The following is a 23,684-nucleotide window of genomic DNA, read 5'->3' as shown; positions in this document are numbered from 1 at the left end:
TAAATATGCACGCACTGGCCAAGAAAAATGCGGTGGAGTTCCGTCGTGCATGAACCACATGTCTCTTCTTAAATAAAGTGGAACTTCTTCAAGCTGTGGAAGCATTTTTACTTGGTCACCCAGAAGTCCGGACTTCAATCCTCTTCATTTTTCTATTTGGAAGAATCTACTGGTTCGTGTGAAGAGTTGTGGCAAAAAATACAAATCGCTGCCAATGAAGTCAAACGCATTCCCTATATGTTGTTTCAAACTCGAAGATTTATCAGAAAACGTTGTGTAAAGTGTGTAAATGTCAACGGTGGATTCTTCGAACACTGACTCTAAATCATTATTACGAATTTCATTTGTTTTATTGTTAATTGTTGTAATAACACGAAGAAACACTCGTATTATCAAAACATAGTGTTCAATAAATCGATTTTTCTCGAAAACGGATCGAGATACCGAAATGAAACAGGAATATACAATTAATGGAAAAATATTGCTATTTTAGGTTTTGAATCAAGTTTCATGTTAGACATACAGGGTAAAAGTTATTAACTGAATTTTCGGTTAAATTGGTCGTAAGTGACGGCCTCTATGAGCAATGCTGAAATTACAACACGCATCTTATTCGTCGTCTAAAAAAATATAGTTTTACAAATTTTCAAGTTCCTAACCTAAATGTTTTCAGAATAATCGCAAAAAAACGATTTAAAATTTTAACTTTCAACACCCTGTAATTCCGAAGCTATCAACTTTCGGATAAGGCATGTTTTCGCCAGATGTATTTATTTATTATTTTTTTTTAGATTTCGATTTTCCCATTGCTAATTAATCATCCTGTATATATTTCTGTCTGTTACTGATTTTATCAGCGCTGGGCTGGAATGTAAGATACTTTCAATGATTATATTTAAAACTGATATAAATAATGCATTTTTATAAAGCTATACTGCTAATTTCGAATCATTCCAAGCTTCCCCAAAAATCAGAGTCATAGTGGTTTTGGTCATACTAAGGCTTTCACGGCAGCGCTACTACTTAAAGTATGGTTTTTCGGGTTATGTTGTGGACTATGTACCTCGTAGAGTCATATTTAATACTTTATTGAGTAGTCATAAACATTGAAAGTATCTTGTTTTCCAAGACAACGCATTGCTGGTATTGTTGAATTCCTCTATACATACATATTGCCTTATATCTTTTGAAAGCGAAACAATATCGAAAAACTTTCACATGACATAACAAAATATTTACGAAATTGGGAAAAAATTATTTCGATATCACAGTAAACACAGGGCAGTAAACTCACCAAAGTAGAATTATAAGTCAAATTTTTTAGGGTGTCCCGCATAAAAACCGACAAAGAGCAGGTACTTGTAGGCGTGCCCAAATATTTTGTAATTTTACCAAACTTGCCTATGTATATTATATGGAGGTTTTATTTGTTTTTTTTTTATATTATTTTCAATATTATCTAGATACATCGAGAAGAAGACACGAAATTACGAAATCGGGGTATTTTTTGAGACAACAAATTCAAATTCATTAGTTGTTTTCAACATATTTCCATATCAAAAATGTGGGAAAAAAACAATTGGTTGTTTATCTAGCTAAATGCATAGTATCAAATGACGTCTGATGTTATATACTTACTTTGCTGCAGAGCCGGATTAACATATGGTGAGGCCTGGAGCTACAAGTTCTGCGCGGGCTCTCTTTCTAAAAAAAAAATCCGGATCTTGCCGAGGTCCCGATCTCGTCAGGCTAGGGCATTTCATATTTTTAACATCATATGTCGGAAATAGTATATCTTTATCATTAAAAGTGATTATCTCGAAAAAGGTTCCTCCTAGCGACTTCTTTATACAGGCTGTTTGTAAATAAGTGCGAAATATTTTGGGGGTGGTTGACGAAGTTATTTTGCGAAAAAAAGTTCTTATAAAGGTAGGTCGAAATATGCTTCGTTTCCGAGATACAAAGTGTTTAAATCTTAATTTTTTATTTATTTTTATTAATTATTTCAAACTGTTTTAAAGATATTGACTGGAAATTTGAAAAACGCTTTGGAGGAATAAATGTATATTTTTTGGAGTAATCCGAATATTTCTACTTGCATCAGTGGCGTTCGTGCCAGAATGCCACAAACTTTTTAATAAAAGAAAATGGTACGCCAATGACTTTTTCCTGTTTTGATATTTTTTATAAATCCGCCATCAATTCTGAATGAAATTGGTATCTTCAATTTCTTTCGTAGAATGCACCGTTTTTGAACAAACTAAAACATAATTTATTGGAAGTTGTGAATTTTTAATTTCTATTGATACATTATCTAGTAGGTTGCTGTTGATATTTCTAAATAAAATGCATCCATCAAATTTCGAGTTAATATCTTTAAAACTCTTAAATGATTAACAAAAATTAATAAAAAATTAAAATTTAAACACGCTGTACCTCGGGAACGAAACATATTTCGACCTACGTTTATATGAACTTTTTTCACAAAATAACTTCGGCAACCACCCCTTAAAATATTTCGCACTTATTTACAAACACCATGTATAAAATATGTATCGATTGTGTCAATAAAGTCGTTCCGTTTAAAATATGCAGGATGAGGAGATGCTCCATTAGTGAAATTATTAATGAATTTGTATTTGTCGCCTCAAACAATCTACCGAATTCTTATTTTTTATAGCTCGGTCAAAATAGACATTTCAAATAACGAAAATTCTGACAGAGCTAAATTTTGGTGAAGACCTTAGGTACACCATTAGAAATAAAGTATCAAAAGTCCCCATTGATCCCATGTGTGCTAAAAAAGTTATCGGGGTCAAAGATCAAAATTTGAGTTTTTTTGGATTTTTTTCGAAAACGGTATGTTTTATCAAAAAAGTAGCCCTGACAAAAATTATAGATCTCAAAATTATCTACAAAGATGATCCTTATACTTTTTTTTTAAGAATCACCATTCCTGAGATATTGCGATTCTAATAGTTGAAGGAGTCACGTTCTACATGATATGCACACATTTCCACACCACCTGTGAGGTAGTGTACTTCGACGCGTTTTTTTTTAACGTGGTTTCCCCCGTAGGCCTACTCCACGAACTGTTATGACGGAATTTTCAGAGACAATACTCTTCTAACTGTATGATGATTTTATTGATATTGATATTGGTTATTGACTTTAACTGTAATTCTGATTTCTTTTGATATTTTAATCTGATTCATACTCTTCAAAGTCGACTTCAACAGTCATGTCTTCTTCGATTTCTTCTTCTTCCTCCTCCTCTTCTTCTTGTTGGATGTTCATAAATTGTTCAAATGAAGATGAATCAGCTGTCTCTTCATCGAAATCACATGAATCTTCGTCTGTTCTATCCAATTGAACATTTGAGCAAGACTGGCTTTGGCAATTAGTACACTCTGGAGAACACAGTAACCCTACTCTTCTACAGCCACATTTAGCACTACAACCTTTTTTTGCAATTGCAAAAAATAGTGTTTAGGAGTTTTTCCCGAGCAGGTGGAAGTAAAGTTTGAATCGGTTCCAAAGTATTATCTGTTAATTTCCAACCCCAGTCTTCTGGGTTCAGTTGATTGCCTAGCCATGTCAGAACTTGATAGTATACTCGATACAAGTATTGATTAGCAGAAGCCGATGTTTTAGGAAGACAAGATAGTTGTACTTGTTTCTTGTTTCGTGTATTTTTTACAGAAGTTAAATATTTATATTTATCTATACAATCAATTTTTTTTGGAGTTCCTTAACAGCAAGGAGGAAGCGAATTCCTTTTGTGATTATTGTTTGAGGTGAAGAATCAATTTCTGCAATCAATCAAATATTTTTTCCAAATAATTTTAATACTGATGTTTTACCTCTTCTGCTGAACATTGTTGATGAAGTATCGCAGCCGGTTATGGCATATAAAAATATGATATGGTTTTAACATTTTGGATAAGTAGATAAACTCTTTGAAGAATATATTTCTGTTCGCTGTTGAGCCTTTCCAGGTTTTAAAAAATACCTATATAATTTTATCAATTGGAGTCCTTGCAGTGAGTAGTATTAATAAGTCAACATCTTCGCCAACTACAATAGTTGTATTTGTTGCATTAAATTGTTATATTGTTGTTTCAATTATAAGGACATCTGCGTCATTTTGACTAAGGAACTGAGTTTCTTTTGAGTGTATATTCTCAGAATAGTATAGTTTATACATATAAGAGACACAAATAGGCATTTTTACTTGCATTAAATGTTTGACTTTGTATATACGTTGCATATATGTGCATATCATGTAGAAGGTGACGCTTTCAACTTTTAGAATCGCGATATCTCAGGAATGATGGTTCTTAGAAAAAAAGTATAAGGACCATTTTTTGTAGATAATTTTCAGGTCTATAATTTTTGTCAGAGCTAATTTTTTGATAAAACTTACCGTTTTCGAAAAAATCCAAAAAACCTCAAAATTTGACCTTTGACCTAGAATATTTTTTTTAGCACGCATGGGATCGGTGGGGACTTTTGACACTTTATTTCTAATGGTCTACCTAAGGACTCCATCAAAATTTAGCTGTCGGAATTTTTGTTATTTGACCACTATTTTTATGACTAATTTGACCGGACTATTAATGTTATCTGGGTTTATTTAGATATTATTTAAAAGAAATAACGCCTTTTGCAAGCAAGTAAGTTTGGTTAAATTGCAATATTTTTCCTATACTGGAGATAATATGTTTTTTCCATCTTAACGCCCTGTAGACCTAGCATTTTACACCGTATCACTCTCGATTAAAACTAGAAAAACTCTTTTTTTTTTTAGATGGATCCGACGAGAACATCCTCTACGCCGGAGTCCGTGAAAGACTCCGTGATCCTGAACGAGAAGTTCGCCAGCACGCCCTGAGAGTTCTCATCGACCTCATCCCCGTCACCCAAACCCTATCCCTCGACGACCACATGCGTGCCTTGCTGCCCGAGCTGCTCTCCAATCTGGGTCACCCCGCTCCCGCCCTACGGAAAGGCGCCCTAGATACCCTACGGATCTATCTAAGTCACAGCAGGAACCGTGACCAACTCTTGCGAGACCTGATTTCGTCCACTCTAGTAGAGGACAACCTCCTAGCTGCCGCTCCGTTTCTAGTGGACGCCAACACGAGCAACGAGACGCTCGGTCACGTGCTAGAGCGGCTGGGCAGTGAAATCAAGGAGCAGGGTTATCGGCAGGAAGTGGCGGCGAAGTCGTTGGCCAGGTTGAGATATTCCCTGGGAGATGAACGGTTTAAAATGCTCTTTGGAGTTGAGAGGTTCGCAGAGCTGCAGAAGATTTGCGACTTGTACGGGTTTCCAATTGATTATAGTGACGGGGATGCTAGTGATGGGGAGAATGTGATGTGGGCCGAGGAGGAGGATAAAGTGATTCTTGAAACTGAGATTACTCTGAGGACCGGACCTGCAATCACCATGAAGATACATGAAGAGAGTCGGTCTGGTAGTAGGGAGGAATATGCGGAAAGTGAAGATGAGGCCAGGTATTATTTTTAATATATACAGTTTGCTTTCTTTATTATATCTATTAAGAAAATTAAACGGCCTGCGTAAATCTTAGTCTGTTTTAAATTTACAATCAGTAGATTAAACTGGACAATAAATAATAAAAAAAAATAAAATAAATAATACAAACGAAATCCATACCAGCATAAAACATTATTGAATCTTTCGTTAACCTTTTTTTTACAATATACAGGGTCGTCCGAATTTTATGCAGGAAACTTCGAGGGCAAATAGATCTCTTTAAAATAATATGTGTTTGCCTTATAAACATTGGTCTGGAACAGATACAGTGTGTTGAAGTTGTTAAAAAATTGATTTTTTGTTTATATCTCCGGAATCTCCTAACCGATCTCATTAAAATTTCGTACAGATAATCTATGATAGTAGGCCCTGCATTCACTAAAATATGAGCTCTAAAGGTATAACCAGTGGTGTACAACTGGGCGGGGGTCATCTCCTTTTTTATAAAAAACCTACGCCACTGCATTTTTTACAAGTTATTGTAACGGATTTATATTCTAATGCACAAAATAAGAAAAAATGCAACTTGATTTTTCCCTAAGATTCGCCCTTTTCAAGTTATTCATATCAATACAATCCCCTTGTGCAGACATTTCTAACCATAATATTACAATTATATTTATGTTTAAGATTAAAAGTAAGTGGAATTTGTAAACACATCAACAAAATTCTTTACATTCGTTTCCACACCACCTGTGAGGTAGAGTTCCTTACGCGTTTTAGTTTCCCCTGGAAGCCTAACCCACTATCTTTACAAATAAGAACAACTTAAATCAAAATAATAATAAATGTACATTTATAAAAGGCGAGGGGTAGTGAATTTTCACAATCTGCATATTTGGTTACAAGAAAATCCTCATGAAATTCGGACAAGATCTTTTCAACACGAATTTTTTGTGAACGTGTGGCTCGGAATAATTCACAATAAAATTTGTGGACCTTTCTTCTCGCCACCCCGTCTAAATTCCCAGTCATTTCTAAACTTTCTAGAAAAGCATCTATTTGAATTATTGGAGAATGTTCCATTAAATATACGACAAAATAACTGGATACAATGGATGGTGCTTCTGCGCATTCTGGGAGAAAAGTATAAGAATGGCTTAATGAAAATTATATGGGGCGATGTATAGGTAGAAGACCAAATGCCAATAATGATGCAGAGGATCCAGTATCTTGGCCAGCCAGATTGATATATCTAAACCACCTGGACTTTTATGTTTGGGGTTATCTAAAAAGTAAAGTTTATTCTACTCCAACAGATACAAGACCACAACTACTGCAACGAATAGAAGACGGGTGTAATGAATTAAATGAAAACCACCACTTGATATTAGCTTCAATTAATTCCATTAATAGAAGATGTCAGAAATGTATGTGGGTGGTTCGTATTTTGAACAATTGTTGTAATACGTAACGTTAATTTAGTTTCTTGTTTAGTTGCTGTTGCTTGGTAAACATATTTTTATTATTATTTTGATTTAAACTGTTCTTATTTGTAAAGGTCTCCAGGGAAAACTAAAAACGCCAGGAACACTACTTCACATGTGGTGTAGAAAGGAGTATAAATAATTTTTTTGATGTGCTTACAAATTTCACTTTTAAGCATAAACATAAATATTCTTGTAATTGTGGTTAGAAGTGTCTGCCACAAGGATATTGTATTGGTATGAATAACTTAAGAACGACGAATCTTAAGGAAAAAATTCAAGTTACCTTTTTTACGTATTTTGTGCATTAGAACATAAATCAGTTACAATGATTTGTAAAAAATACAGTGGTGTAGTTTTTTGTAAAAAATGGGTGACCCCTGTACACCACTGGTTGAACCGTTAATGCTCGTATTTTAAGGAATATAAGGCCTACTATTATACATTATCTGTACCAAATTTTATTGAGATCGGTTAAGAGATTCCGGAGATATAAATAAAAAAAATTTAACAACTTCAACACTCTGTATCTCTAAAACGGTGCTGTTCCAGACCAATGTTTATAGAGCAAAAACATATATTTTAAAGAGATCTATCTGCCCTCGAAGTTTCTTGCATAAAATTCAGACCACCCTGTATACAGACGGATTCTTCTGTAACTCTGTAACTGTAACTTTAGCTTTACAGGGTGTTCCATTTCGCGTGGAAGCTACATAACTTTGTTATTACTTTGTTATTTTAAATGGAATATCCTGTATATTATTGCGTTTTTGAATTCCTTGGTTAATATTAGGTAGAGTTTATTTTATTTATTGTACATGGTGTTTAAAACTTATCGTTTTCGATATAATCAGGATATCAACTCTTTAAATGAGGCTAGATAGCGTCTAAACCGTAAGACTTAGAAACCTGCAGTTTGCCCAGTTCGTTTTGGCATAAACTACTCTATCTTGTCATCTGTGAGCAAAACGTGTACGTCATTCAGACTCGGAAATACTGAGACCTACATTTAATAATCTTACGAGTTTAAAAACTTTTTTTTTCAAATGTAATGACCCATATTAATTGTCATGGTGAATGCAAAATTGAATGCCCTTTTGACTGATATACTTGTCCATACTTACCTCTAACAGTTTTCCAGAAAAATCAGGTTCTTTTCTAAAGTCCGAAAAAGTAACTATGTAACAGCGTCAAGAAGGACTTGCAAAACCACTACTACAATATTTACTGACAGGTTTAAAAAGTGGTTTGACGAACAAAAGTAGACCACTAACAACAACTAAAACAAAAGGCAAAACGAAACAAACTGAAACTCGGAACACAACAAGGAGAAGAATAATTAAACCGCTGATCATCAAGTTATGTAGTTATGTAGCGCCCACGCGAAATGGAACACCCTGTAAAGCTAAAAATATTTTCTTTACGTGGTCCACATGATTCCAGGCAACTTTTATTAAAATCATTTTTTTTATAAATTTTGCAGTTGCAGAGTTACATAAGAATCCCTCTTAGGTGGAACACTCTGTAGGTATATTTCCTAAATTCTCTTTAAATTACAGGACTAAATATAATGCCATATAAATCGCAAATTCTGTAACTAGTTGATTTTGGTTTTTACGTCTGCGCTATTTCAAAAACGATTTTATATACACTATATGGTCATATACAATTTTTTTAAACAGAACGTGATTATTTTTTACTATTCGCTTTACAAATTAAAAAATTTAATTATGTAATTTCCGTTCTTGTATTTGTAAAAACGTGTACCTACTATGTACAGGGTAATTAATTCATACCGGTTGGTAGACCATCGTAGGACAATGGAAAGAGCAGATAGGAAACCGTAAACGAGGAAATTTATACGTTATTGTTTCAGTATTTAAAATAAAATACCGCCTTGTCTCTAAGGGCTGTAACGTCATAGATATTAATTTTCCTATTTTAATAATAATCCAATAAAGATGCCATTTTATAAAAAAAAATCCAAACAGGCAAATTTTTTCAGGGTTGCTTGGGGACTGCTTTCTGAGTATCCTACCAAAAGATCACACTCGAATTCCTAGTACGACTTGCGCTATGGGGGTGGTTTCCTAAATATTTTTTTAAAGCAATATGACCTTAATAAAAGTTGTGGATCAAATTTTGAACAACTTTTCCTTATAAAATTTTTGTGTGTGTCTAATCCTTAACGAGTTACTGCGCGTGGTCTTGTAAACATGTTTTTACAAAAAATTACGTTAATAAAAGTTGTAGACGATCAAATTTCTTATAATTTTTTTTTGTATCTCTAATACTTAACGAGTTACTGCGCATTATAGGACTATAAATTCCTTTTCCACAGGACTGGTCTTGTAAACATTTTTTTTTAATAACTTTAATAAAAGTTGGAGAGGAGTAAATGCTCCACAATTTTACTTTATACATTTTTTTATTATCTCGACTACGTAACAAGTTACAGCGCATTTATTTAGGCCTAATTCACGATCTGCATGAAAATCATCAACTCAGTTTAATCATCCTCTTTTCGTGGAAGTGTCAGGTGAATTCATCTCTTCCTCAACGTCGTCCGGATCGCTGTTTGAACTATCATCCTACCTGCGTGCGCAATGTACTGTTTTCAGGGTCATCACCAATATCATCATCATCATCACCACCACTGCAGCTTGTGCAATTTTTTTCATATAATGCGCAGTCACTCGTTAAGTTTTACAGATATAAAAAAATATATAAAAGAGTTATTCAAAATTTGATCATCTGCAACTTTTATTAAGGTCATTTTGCTCAAAAAAAAAATTAAGGAAGCCATCCCCATAGCGCAAGTCGTTCCAGGAGTTCGAGTGTGACCTGTTGGTTGGATACTCAGGAGGCAGTCACATAGCAACCCTGAGAAAATCGTCCTATTTGGAATTTTTTTGCGGCTCCTATAAGCCGAGCACAACTTTATTAGATTATAAATATTTGTTTATGTTATCGAAAGTCCTCATTTGTTATCAACTACTTTTACTAAAATAAGATTTTATATACAGGGTGATTCAGAACTTATAAAAAAAATCTGGATGTACAGGGGACCCTTACAAATACAATTTCGTAAAGAAAAAATCAAAAGGGGCAATTCGAAAATGATTTAAAAATACAGTTCTGCACGGCACTGGAAACTGGTCCACTGTAAAACCTAACCTCGCACAATGCGACCGGCATGGCGGTGTGATAAAAACGGACAAAAACTTTCGCAAGGAAAGAAATAAATACAATTTTATATCACCTATTTTATATCGGGAAATTCAACAGCGTTTGCCTTTATTAATTAATAAAATTAATTTGTGTTTTTAAATAATAAAATCAATTTACATACCCGATGTTACAACAGCAATCGTTCAAAATTTTATCCACCAACGTGTATACACATTTGGGTCTGTCTTACTCAGTTTCTACGAACTAACACAAATGTTGTCTTGTTTCACCACAACACAAATGCTTCACCATAATACAAATGTTGTCTCGTTTCACCATAAATTAAAACGATATCCATCAACTCCGAGTTGCTATACACTCAAACCATTTTTGACACCAACTACTAAAAAATTATTGTAAACACCACAGATAAAAGGTAAACACTATGGCAACGACAATTGCAAAATCGGATTTCAGTATTTGCTGTCGCTGAGGCCACGTAGCTCTCCACGCCTATTGCAAATGACGCTAGAGACTTCAGTTGTCCAGCTATGTAGTGGTTGAATGTAATATAACTTCAACAATTTTTTTCTCGGAAACTATAAGAATTTTACAAACAAATTTTTTACGATATTGATTCCATATCTCAAGTCGCATCTATTCTCAAATTTTTTTGGATAAGTTGTGAATCACCCTGTATATCTTCCTTTTCTAAAGATATATGACGACACGTGTAGAGAAATTATACACTAGCAGATTAAATTTATACAGGTTTTGTCACCGTTGCCATGGTAAACCAAACTTTAAAGCTCATTACTGATATGTTTTATTTGTTTTTGCAAATTTACTATATTTATTCAAAACATTAACACTCAATGAAAAATTATATATTACTCTGTTTTTGAGGCAGTTCAGAAATGTTCGAAATTAATAGGACCGTAGGGTCAAGTGATTTATGTCAATAATGAATACAAATATTGAAAGTCTTATTTTCCACAGCAACGCTGATAAAGTCAGTAACAAATTTGATTGAACTAATATTTTTCTATGTACATATCATTTTATGTATTATGCAAGAGAAATCGAAAAACTTTTTCAATAAATAATATTGTTGAGAAAAAAGATTTTTATACAGGGTGTCTCACATTTAAATAGCAGGACTTCAGGAATCAGTAGAAGACCTCATTTTGAGTCTAAAAGTTCCTATATATATGGGTCCTAAAACGCTTAGTTTCTGAGATACAGGGCGTTCAATTTTATTTTTGTTTTATTTATTTATTTTTTAACTAAATAACAGCTGACAAAAAAAATCATCATGTTGCGGCGAAAGACTTAGTATTTGAGGGAAAATAATTTGACACAGAAAATTATCGCATATTAGTTCCAGTGGTGCAGATAAAGGGGTCTCTATGCATATTTTTATAAAAAAAAGTATAGCCGATTTGATATTTTGCAAATGTTTTCGAAAAATATGAAAGAGCATTCAATTTTACCCAGAAAAGGCCCTCTTGTCCAAAGTCGATAGGAGGTGGCGTTTTCAAGAAAAACCGAAAATACTGTTTAGAAGTCAAATAATAATTTTTAAACATTGTGTTACAACTAAATTAAATATGTAGTTCAAAAATTCGGTTAAAATTGTTTTTAATTAATTAAATGAAAATAAATACAAAAATAAATAACGAAAACCATATTACATCAAAGCAAATGTTCGAAATGTAAACCATTTTCTTCGATACATAACTGACACCGACGCTGAATAGAACGTCTCATTTGAATTAAGTTATTGTCTCTGATTTCACTGCATGCGTTCCGAATCCGACGAATAAGTTCATCCCTTGTGTCCACAGTAGTGGTATAAACTCTCTCTTTAATAAAACCCCAGAGGAAAAAATCTAGGGGTGTCAGATCAGGGGATCGGGGAGGCCATGCAACGATACCCCCGCGGCCAATCCATTTTTCGGGAAAGTGGGTGTTCAACCAGTTCCTGACATTTCGGCCAAAATGAGCTGGACAGCCATCAAGTTGAAACCATGCTCGCATTCTTAAATTCAGAGGAATTTCCTCCCACATGTTGGCACTCTCGGTCTCTAAGAACTCTAAGAAATTCGCAGAATTCAGTCGTTGAGGTAAGATGTAAGGGCCGAAAAGACAATTGTTATAAACGCCGAGCCAAATATTAACACTAAATTCGTGCTGAAAATTTCGTGGTCTGATTGCATGCGGGTTTTCATGTGCCCACTCATGCTGATTGTGTAAATTTGTCACACCTCGACGAGTAAAACATGACTCGTCGGTCCATAATATGTGTGATAAAAAATTTCCGTCGTTTTCAATTGAGTTAAGAATCCACCGAGAAAAAGCTATTCTATGTTCCTCGTCACCCGGACGTAAACCCTGAACAGGTTGTAAGTGGTAGGGATGTCTATGATCTCGTCTTAATGTTCTAGAAATAGTGCACCTGGAAACACCAATAATCCTGGAAATTTTTCTGGTACTCGTCGTGGGATCTCTGTCAAATTCGTGCAAGATTCGCTGATTCCTCCTATTTCTGCCAATATTAACGTTAATTATGTTGCGATCCCTATGGACCAGATTCAATCCGTCATTAGCGAAACGTTGATGAATATTAATAAAAACGTGTGGATGCGGCTGTCTTCTATTAGGAAATCGTCTCCGATATTCCCTAGCAGCTTCTGCCGAGTTCCCATTGGCAAACCCGTATACGAAGTGAATATCTGCGTATTCTTGGTTCGTAAACTTAAACGGCATTTTGAATTTGTTGCAATTTTTTTTAATACTCTACACACAATTAGAAACTATAATAAAATAAGCGCAAATGTCAATATTAGAATGACATTTCAAGTCTGATTTGATTTCTAAACAGTATTTTCGGTTTTTCTTAATTCGACTTCTAAACAGTATTTTCGGTTTTTCTTGAAAACGCCACCTCCTATCGACTTTGGACAAGAGGGCCTTTTCTGGGTAAAATTGAATGCTCTTTCATATTTTTCGAAAACATTTGGAAAATATCAAATCGGCTATACTTTTTTTTATAAAAATATGCATAGAGACCCCTCTATCTCCACCACTGGAACTAATATGCGATGATTTTCTGTGTCAAATTATTTGCCCTTAAATACTAAGTCTTTCGCCGCAACATGATGATTTTTTTTGTCAGCGGTTATTTAGTTAAAAAATAAATAAATAAAACAAAAATAAAATTGAACGCCCTGTATCTCAGAAACAAAGCGTTTTAGGACCCATATATATAGGAACTTTTAGACTCAAAATGAGGTCTTCTACTGATTCCTGAAGTCCTGCTATTTAAATGTGAGACACCCTGTATAATCTATCGAGCGACAAACTTATAAAAATGGAATTTTAACTAAAATGCTTACATCATCTGCCATAAAAGATCCTCGCTTGCGGTGTTCTGTTTGTTCTATCTGTTTTCCTGTATTTATAATTTTATTCATCATTAAAATTTAGAGGGTCACTATATTAATGTTTAAATAAAAAAAGATAAATAAAATCGATTATGAAAAATTTAGGTTATGTGGTTATTCATAAATGTGGGCAAGCTGTTATGTCAACGTTGGAAAAGTTATCATACTTGTTTTTCTGGAAAGAAATAAACTGATATATTTACTTTGTGCAAATTTTAATATTTTTTAAGTGATAATTCAACTACTACAGGTATTTGCTTGACGAATATTGTTCCAAATGTGTGACACTTACGATAAAATTGCACTGATATTTATGTAAACTTCAAATTATTCAATTATCTGATAGTCTGAAGATTAAAAGTTCGTAAGGAGGGTAAAGGAGGGCAGTAATTTGTTTCTTGACACGAAACTGATGAACTGACAAAGCTGAGCGGGCGTATTGTGATGGTGCAAAAATCATGAGTTGTATCGTCACAACTCTGATCGCATTTTACGGCTTTTTTCACTTAAACACATAGTCAAATAACAATATGACGAAAACTAACTCAGATGTCAACAATCCAAGAACATCTGGTTACAGAGGATGTTATGCGCAACGCAATACTGCCAACTGTATATCACTAAATATCTCAATTAGCGCGTAATTTAAGAACCTATTTTCCAAATAGACTTCGTATGATGAGATATATCTTAAGATACTCGTATATGATTCACAAAGATACTTTCGATAACGTTACAGTCCTTAGGGCGGTAAATTAACCAATATGGCATTTTAAGTCAAACACATATCATTCTGTCATAAAAATTCTCGCTTGCTATTCCTTATTTGTTCTTTTTGTTTTTCAGTAATAACGACGAACCATTAGTTTTGGATCACCCTAGTGTTCTTGACACAACCTACAGGGTATTCTTTGATCAAAGATAACACATAAATCATGTAATTAATCAAAATCTCTCGAAAGAAAACATATTTTTTTATTAAATTCCATCGTCTTTTCAGTTCAGTTAAAATGCAAAAAAATAGATACCTTTTTATAAAAAATAAAGTGAATTCAAAAAAATATAACTAACGATTTGGAAAACATTAAACTGAAAATATTATCAATATCAAGTCAAGTAGCTATAAATGTATTTATAGGGATACAACTTCATGTATTAATTTAAACCATCGAACATCCTGTATATGTTTGGTCTTATTACACTACATTTCGTTATAATTTGTAGTGAAATGTATGCCTTTATATCAAATTACATATTCTTATTCCACGACAGCCAAAAAATGGGGGTAATAAAAGTCCTTGAAGACGACAGTGACCCAGACTTCTACGAAGCGGCGCGCCGTACCCCCCGAAAAGTGCGCTTTGGAGGCGAATCCGTGAAGATGCGTACGCCAGAGAGCGACAGTAACCATGAAGATAGTGGATCGACCATACGCATAACCGTCACGGATGCAGTGTCCATTAAAACCCGTAAAAGTTTGATTCCGGTCCGGATAACATCCTTGCCTTCCACTCCTAAGAAGGAGTCTTCATTGGTGAAGCCGCGTCTTCACAAATCAACGCCCGATTTAGGTGGGAGTAGCAGTAAATCGAGAATACCCATGAGGAAGGGGTCTAAGATTAAGAAAGAGCCTCCAGTAGATGTAATATCCCCAGGTAAGAACTTTTTTCTATATAGAATTTTATTTCGCTGCATCATTGTTACTTAACTGCTACTCGTATAATACGCACCTCTATTTTTTGTAATCGTCACACATTATTTAACTTTAAAGTTGTATAATATTAATTTAAATTAATCCTGATTTTTTTTGCATTTATTTTATATTTGAAAAAATGTCTTTTTTCGAAATTAAATCTCTGACACTGTTTATTTCATTTATACATAAAATTTCCACGATATTATGAAATAATAAAATGTTTTTTTATAATCTTCATAAACCAGTATGTACTTGTATTATACAGGGTGTTCTCGTTTATAGGTGTACAGGTGGTTAACGCAATATTTAAAATACACTATTCTTTATTAAATAAACCCGATGGCAGATGTTTGGACACATTAACTGCCTAAAAGTTGCAAATCTTAATCTTGCTTCAATTTTTTTATATGCCAGTTTCTATTAAAATCAACATTTATTTTTTATTAGGAATTTTTTTATGCAAAATTTTACTTTATATAAGTTCGTTTATGTTCAATTTTTAGTCAATTTAATTTAGGTCAATTATATCATTTTTGGTATATTTATTTTTTCTGAATTAATATAAAAAATGCAACTCTCGACTTTTGCACAAAAGTGCACTTTTACTTGCACAATTAATCTATAATAAAGAAAAAAAATCAGCCAACTCGTAAGGTTCTTGCATACCATTGCATCTCACAAAGTGAATTTTGAATAATAGTTGCCAATTATACATAGCACAGATAGGAAGATTTTCACATATTTTGACATGCAGGTTGCCCCACGGTGACGAAACATTAGACATATTTCAGAGACTACTTCAATTTTAATTTCGAAAATTTGGGCAATAGTGTTTTCGAGCATGCCCTTCTCAACTAAAATAATGGCGTCTACCTAACGCTACCGGTTATACCGGAACTTGACGTCTCTTCGTTATTTTAAATTTAACACCCTGAATATTATTGCAATTTTGGATTCTACGTCAATTTTTAGGTGAACTTTCATAAAGGTTTTTTATTCTTAAAGTTAACCGTTTTTGATATTTTAATTTTTTTTCAAAAAAAAAAAGTAAAAAATACACTGTCTAAGATGTGTATTTTACAATAATAAAGTTAGAGCAATAAAATTTGTAGGGGAAATAACTAAAACTCTAAGCTTCCCTGCCATAATTTCAAAATGACTTTATTTCATACAGAGTGGTAGAAATTTAATGCCGAGTTGAGTCAACTTTAAACCATCTTAACTTCCTCCATTTTTAATAATCCTGACCTGTCAGCTGTAACGCTGTCTTTTTTTCGTTGGCAACACTTCATAACACAAATGGCGACAAATTCAAATCTTTCATGAATTTTGGTCACCCCTGTATTTTATTATTTTTGTTATTTGTTATTTTTACTATTTCCAGAGTAAAATTAATATTTAGCTTGTCCTTATTTGAAGAGAGATTCACTTTGTTAAATTCCTATATATAAGCTTCAGCTACTTGAAAAATGTATGTTATATATTCACATGATTTATTTATATTCCTGAAATAATGTCGTTAGATGACGTCATTTTAAAAAGTACACTCCTATATTTATACCCTTTCATGTAATCAATGCTGCATGAACAAGTTGTATAAAATAGAGTTAACGTTTCGATGACCATCGCAATGATTTACTATTTGTTCTGGTAATAATGCAACAGACGTTATTTACGATAATATTTGCAAATTGCAGACCTCATGAATTTATACACACAGTTTGCATAATATCTGGAACTATTAATATTTATTAGTGCGTCATGAAATCATAGCACAATCCTTGAACTTTTCTCTAATTCCATATCTCAAAGCTCTGCATATTGTAGTAATGTTAAACTAACAGGTATAGAACTAGAAATATTCGCAAATAAAACAAATGACTAGGTTATTAAAAACATATTGTAATTATTAATACCGTTGATATTGTTATTAAAGTGTAATATTAAATAGAATAGAATAGAAAAATTTACTGAAATATAGTTATAACTGAGTTTTCTTTGTTTGAAATACTCGTAAGAGTAATATATTTAGAATATTCCCTAACGATTTTTGGTTTTTTGTTTTTCAATAAAGCATGACAACACATAAATTTGTTCGTACTTGCTATATGCAGACATAACTAAAATGATCAATACCTACATTTGACTCTCACACGTGTATGAAGCCTTAGCTGATAATTAAATGTTGTAAATATAGATCTGAAACTTTTCTTATATGTAGTTGCCGTAATAATACCTATTTTATATGTGAGGGGTCATTATATTTTAATCGAGTTTCACGATAAGCTTTTTGTGAATATGTTCTGGTTACTGAAAATCAGAAATTGTAATTTGTATAGGCTTTAAAAATTGTTTCTTTTTATAGATAGTTCATGACTGTATTAATAACATAAAAAAATATTTGTGTACAACTTGGAGTTTCCAAATGACCAACTTCCTTTAGAATCACTTGTATGTTTTATTAAACGTTAACGATTCTCCATTTAGTAGAGTAAACTGATTTTTTAACATTAAACATTAGATTTATGATTTTAAAACCTCTACGAACGGCTTTGCGTTAGAACAATTATTAAATTATTAATATTTTGGGGATTTCTAACTTATCAACAATATCTAGCACAATTTACATTTCGGTTATTTGATTTTTTGTAATAATAACAGAGTACCAAAAAAATGACAACCTTGTTTAATAACTCGAAAATTTGTGGACACTGAAACTTTAGTTAATATGTGAATTCTATAATTTCTTTATCTGATTTTTCATTTTCTTCCCTTTTTAAGCAATCATAAATATTTAAAATGAGACGCTGACATTGAACATGTAAATCTTTATTTTTTAATTCTAAATTTGTTTCATTAACAACCGGTTCTACGAATTCAATATTGTCTGGCAGTATTTCCTTTTGTTCCGTTTCAAAAAGTCTCCAAAATGCCATTTTGTAATATTAGTAAACAAAATATCCCTCTTATCTCTCCCTTTTGCAATTGTAATATGATTAATAGAAGGTGCCTATAATAAATTAAAATTACCTAAATCACCAAATTCCACATTGCTGCACTGCAATACTAGGCAATTTGTCAACAACTGAAATTTATGACCCAGTCGCCCAGTGCGGCTGTGTTTGAGCGCCGTTTGTCCGCGCGCGCATTCTTCAACTGAGCGACCAGACCTGTATATGGGTATGGCTAAATAAATATGGGAACAAGTTTTTCAAATATTTCAATACCGAGTAGCTGTGTAGCAACTGAGCCTGGTACATGTAGTATGTACCAGCTATTTGGTCTTCAGTTGAGATCGGAAAGACTATACTATATTGATTTACCATTTTAGTATGTTTGTTTGCAATTTACACACATCGCAGGTACACTGTGCTTTCACAAAGAGAAAATGGAGTTCAAAATAAGAATCTGGGAAAATAAATTACTTCATTTCATTTAAACATACATGTTTGCTAATAATTTTCAAAATAACAGGTGCACATTTCAATAATGAAAACTGACGATTACGTTGCTTTGAACTAACAATTTTTCTGTTTACTGTAAAAAGTATTAGGCAAAAAAGCGTACTACAAGCCATTTACTGCCACAGTGATTCACCTCTTATTATGTAGAATGTAACTATTGCAGATGTTCTCAATAAGTTTTAACAGTTTTGATTATTAATTTTAAAAACCGGTTTTCAGTTTCGACAATTTTGGTTATGGAAAATATTATTAAGACATTCTACTAACCATTAAAAAGTTTATAAATACCCTGTATTGAGAAGTACGTAATACCTTTTTTTAATAGTGAGTTTTTTAGTGAGGAATATAGGACAGTTTGACCCTTTACCTTTCCTCATTCGTCTCCTTGTGTCGGTGTTTAGCCATAGTAGCAGAAATAGGCCGACATAACATAAGCAAAAACCAATATACAGCCAATATAGACGGTGTTAATTATGTACATAGACAACTTTGAGGGTGATTCTTTGAGTGATTTTAAGCCAAAAAGGTTGGATAAAAGTGGATCCACAAATCAGTATATTTTTCTAGATGCAGGTTGTTGAGATTGAAAAAAAAAATTACACGTTCTAAATTGTCTTTGAAGAATGATTTATCAAATTAAAGGTAAAAATCCACTGATTTTGGATATAAATACTTATACTATTGGCCACTAGATATTTTAAAAATTTGATCACAACTATGACCCAATGAGTCATAGTTCCCTGATCACTTTGTGTTTTAACCCTAACATCAAGAAACTCCTTCAGAAACCCTATAATCTCGTAAAAAACGTAATAGTACAATTGGCTGTACAATTAGTAATAGTGAGTTTTTGCAATTAGAATCGTTAAAATAACAGTTTACGGAGTTAAGGTTACGAGGTTGCGCCGTTATGGGGTTTTAGGGTTGTGAGTACAATGAGTACAATATAGTACAATGAGATCATGCATTTCAATGTTTTCCCAGTCACTCGAAAACTGCTTTCTGGAGGAGTTTGTTGATGTTAAGGTTAAAATTTGAACTTATTCAAGAATTCTGACGGTCAGAATACCATAGGATACAGTGCCTATTTTTTCTGTGGCACAGTACTTTTTTCAGTATAGATGCAAAGAGAGAAAAGTCCAAGGTGAATTTGTAACCCAGCATGTCTCAGATCATGGATCTACGGGCTGTTACAGAATGACGTTTAAAAATTTGGGAGACTATAGAGGATGGATTTCGGAACATTTTGCAATAACAACTAAATTAAACACCAGCATAGTAATAGTTTGGAAAACTTTTATTGACAAAATAGTAGAGTACAATTAAACACTGTAAACCAAGTCTGTGGCTTCACTACTTTAGAGTAAATGTTCAATATGACAACCGCCAGCTTTATTACATAATGTGCGCCGATCCATGTTTTGTCTGATTCTCTGTAAGATTCCACGCTTCCATCTGATGGTATCAAAAGCAGTGAAGATGCGTTCAATAAGCTTAGGTACTGGTGTTGAGTATACAAGGGACTTTAGATAACCCCAGGGGAAAAAGTCAAAAGGGGTAAGGTCAGGGGAGCGCGAAGGCCAAGAAACTGAGCATTCCCTTCTAATTACTTTCGGCTTGAAGATGTCTATGATGTATACTCTGGCCCGACGATCAAAGTGCACTAAAGCATCATCGTACTGAAGTCACAAACTAACGCGTAATTGTAAGGGAATGTCTTTCAGAAGTTCAGGCAAGCCATTTTTCAGAAAGTTCAAATACCACGCACCATTCAAACGATCTGGTAAGGTGTGTGGTCCAATAAGGTGATCTCCAAGAATTCCTGCCCATTTGTTTACTGAGAATCTCACCTGGTAACTTCTCGTACGGAAAGTGCGTGGATCTTCAGCAGTCCATTGGTGGCTTTATAAAAGTTGACATCAGTAGACAGCACGAAGTCTGCAAAATTGGGAACAACGGCACATTGATGAAGGAACCACTTTGAGAGTTGCTGCCATGGTTTAAAGTCGGGTTGTCCCATACTTTAAATTGGTTAATCATGGAATATAGGTAGGTGCTTACTGTGCAAAACCCGCCAGACACGCATGTGGTCTACGTGCATTGCGTAGGCAATTGCACGTGTGCTTGTTGTTGGATTGGCAACAACATGTTCCATAACGTCTTCCTCAAATTCAGACGTTTGTCTCTTTCTTCTTGCACCTGCCTGATGTGTATCAGCTGACACTTTTCCTCTTTCTCTCAGTTAGCGATCGACATTGGTGAAAAATGAGTCGTCTGTGTGGGTATATTTCTGTGTACAACCAACAAGCTGCTCTGGCGTTCCCACGAGCTTCTCCATAACACAAATGCATATCAGCAAATTCTCCAAATGTGTAATTATCCTCCATGAACTCAGAATTTGACTACAGTAAGGCACTATAAGCACACAGCTATACACTGATTAGTTGTGTGTTTACAGCACAACGCCAGTGGACGGAAGGGGTGAACTGAAAGACAACAAGCACTAAGTAAATGACTTCCTCCCTCAGATACACTACTGTAGTTGTGTGTATACAGTCTTTCATCCGCGGCAATAACATAATGTTAATGGATTTCTAGGTTCCTTATTGCAAAATATTCCGAAGTTCATCCTCTACAATCTCCCAAATTTTTAAAATGTCATACTGTAACACCCTAAATAGAATATGCTGAATATGCGGTTAGGGAGTTTTTGGATTATGGGGTTAAGGAAGCCTCAAAGCCATATTATTTCGGACTCTTGCTGTATGAAATCTACGTTTCACAGAGTTTCCTGGTTGTACATCCTCACATACCCAGGATTACGGGGTTACAGGGTTATGGAGTTAAGAGAACTCATCATGAAATTATCTGTCTTGTGATGTAATTCTTAAAATGGTGTGCCATAGTACTGTACTTTTTATTCATCATTAACACTTATTTTGAGATAGGAACATTAACTTTTTCCTTTGTGCTACCAAATTTGATATTCTTTTATCTTCTGTTTGCATGATTTGGGAGACATTGTATTAATTATTTCCGTTCTCGTACCTCAGTACAAACTACCAACTAATATTTGTTGTAAATAAGCTTGCAATGTGTTTTGTATTACATATAATGATACAGTAACAAGAATTTCGTATTCGAAAATAACGAATTCAATGTCATCGACTTCTTGAAACAAATATTATATTATTAATAATTATTATTTCTACAGCAATATCGCCGAAACAAGAGCCAGATCCACCAGAAGCCAAAAAATCTTTAGCGAAACCAACACGAAGGAAAAGCAGATCAGATGACGCACTCAGCCCTATCCCTGTTCACAACGAAATAGAAGTTATTCACAACCTCACAAGAAGCCCTGAACGCAAAAGAACTCGTAGTCCCTCCCCCCAAACTGAGGAGACGAAGGAGGAAATAAAAAATCAGACCGCTTTCAACAGTTTCCAGTTGTGTTCTCCAACTTCTACTGCAACAGAACATAAAATAACTGTTAACCAGCTTGAGGAAAAAAAGGAAAAAAGTGAAAAGCAGGCCGCTTTCAATAGCTTCCAATTGTATCCTCCAACTCCTGTTGCGCCCGAGGCAGAAAGTCCCGAAAAAGTGACGATAGTGACCTCTACTCCCCAAGGAAAAGACAAAGATCAGAAACAAGAACAAAATACTACTGCATACAATAGCTTCCAGGTGTGCCCTGAAAATTGCAGAATAAGCGAAGAAAATTTAAGTGCAATGAACAAGAATAGTGATGAGTTGTTAGAAAGGCCAGTGAGTTTACATCAGCCTTTGCAGATTGCTTCTTTCAGCACTGAGGTAACTTACTTTAACTACGACCTTTATTTTTTAATTTGTGTGTGCAAGCAGATTGTTGTAAAGTATTTGTCACTGTTTTTCTTTATTTCATCTATATAAAATGCCTGGGAATGTTTGACGAAGTAAATTAATATTTTCTTAAAAAAAAAACGTACTTTACTAGTCACACCGCATAGAATCACTTTTAAACTATTTCTGGGTGTCCAAAGAACATCCGACTAATTATTTTTTTGTCAATTTCTAACGACAATTCCGGTAGTAGTAAAGTCGATGACGCTAATCAAACCCGTATTTGCATCACCCTAATGGAAAAGTAGGTCAAATAACCCAATGTGAGCGTAGCCGTAGTGTGAGCCGCCCCTAAATATATGTTTTCTCGTGATCTGAAATGCCCACCAAATATTTGCATGAAATAGGTAGGTACGTTACGTGACAGCCATCGGCGTATCGTCTAGAAATAATCGAAGAAGTCTGGGTATTTCACTGTTTACGGCGAAACAGATTTTACATTATGTCCGTAATTAAATATAATCCTTTGCTTACAAAATATCCATTACAATTTTGATTTTAAATAATTTACCTTTCATCTTACAAAAAATAGCACATCTTATTGAGTATCATTTTTCCAATACCTGAATTGGCTTCTTTTTTGAATAATTATAATTAGTGCGGATGGTATGTATCTGTTTCAAAAGGTCCATATTTGGATGAATCCGTATATTCACGGAGATTTTTGGCTTTTTGGCTTTCAAATATCACTAGAAATGAAAATATTTCTATGCGCATAAAAAAAACGTGGGCTTAACTTTTGACGGCACAATATGTTAAAAAAATCGAAAAATGTCATATTTTTCCTCCTATTTAATTATGTATGTTTTCAAGAGTTGATTTTAGGCGAAAATGGAAGAGAAAAAAAAATGTTTGTAATTCAATTTTTTACAAAATATCACTAGTTACAAATCGAATGAGTCATGATTATTATTGTAAAAATCGAAAAAATCGCCAAAAACATTACTTTTTAGGATTTTTTTGGGGTCTTTAAATTGGGCCTAGGTCCTATACCTTCATACCTTGGCTCAAGAATCAAATTTCATAAAATCGGTTC

At 33.8% G+C, this 23,684-nt stretch overlaps 1 protein-coding gene across 1 annotated transcript in view; it reads left to right on the top strand.

Annotated features, from left to right (window-relative positions):
• LOC108907985 overlaps positions 1 to 23,684 on the top strand; it is a gene marked incomplete at its 3' end in the record, with an annotated part of 59,409 nt that overhangs the window by 5,758 nt on the left and 29,967 nt on the right. The window contains 3 exon segments of the mRNA XM_023454749.1: positions 4,811 to 5,519; positions 14,831 to 15,261; positions 21,981 to 22,534. Of these exon segments, the coding sequence (XP_023310517.1) occupies positions 4,811 to 5,519; positions 14,831 to 15,261; positions 21,981 to 22,534 (1,694 nt within the window).

This window comes from Anoplophora glabripennis, unplaced genomic scaffold (assembly GCF_000390285.2).
Source record: "Anoplophora glabripennis isolate ALB-LARVAE unplaced genomic scaffold, Agla_2.0 scaffold11, whole genome shotgun sequence".
Taxonomy (NCBI): Eukaryota; Metazoa; Arthropoda; class Insecta; order Coleoptera; family Cerambycidae; genus Anoplophora; species Anoplophora glabripennis.
The sequence above is the reverse complement of the archived record's forward strand: the minus strand, read 5'-3'. Positions and strand labels throughout refer to the sequence as shown.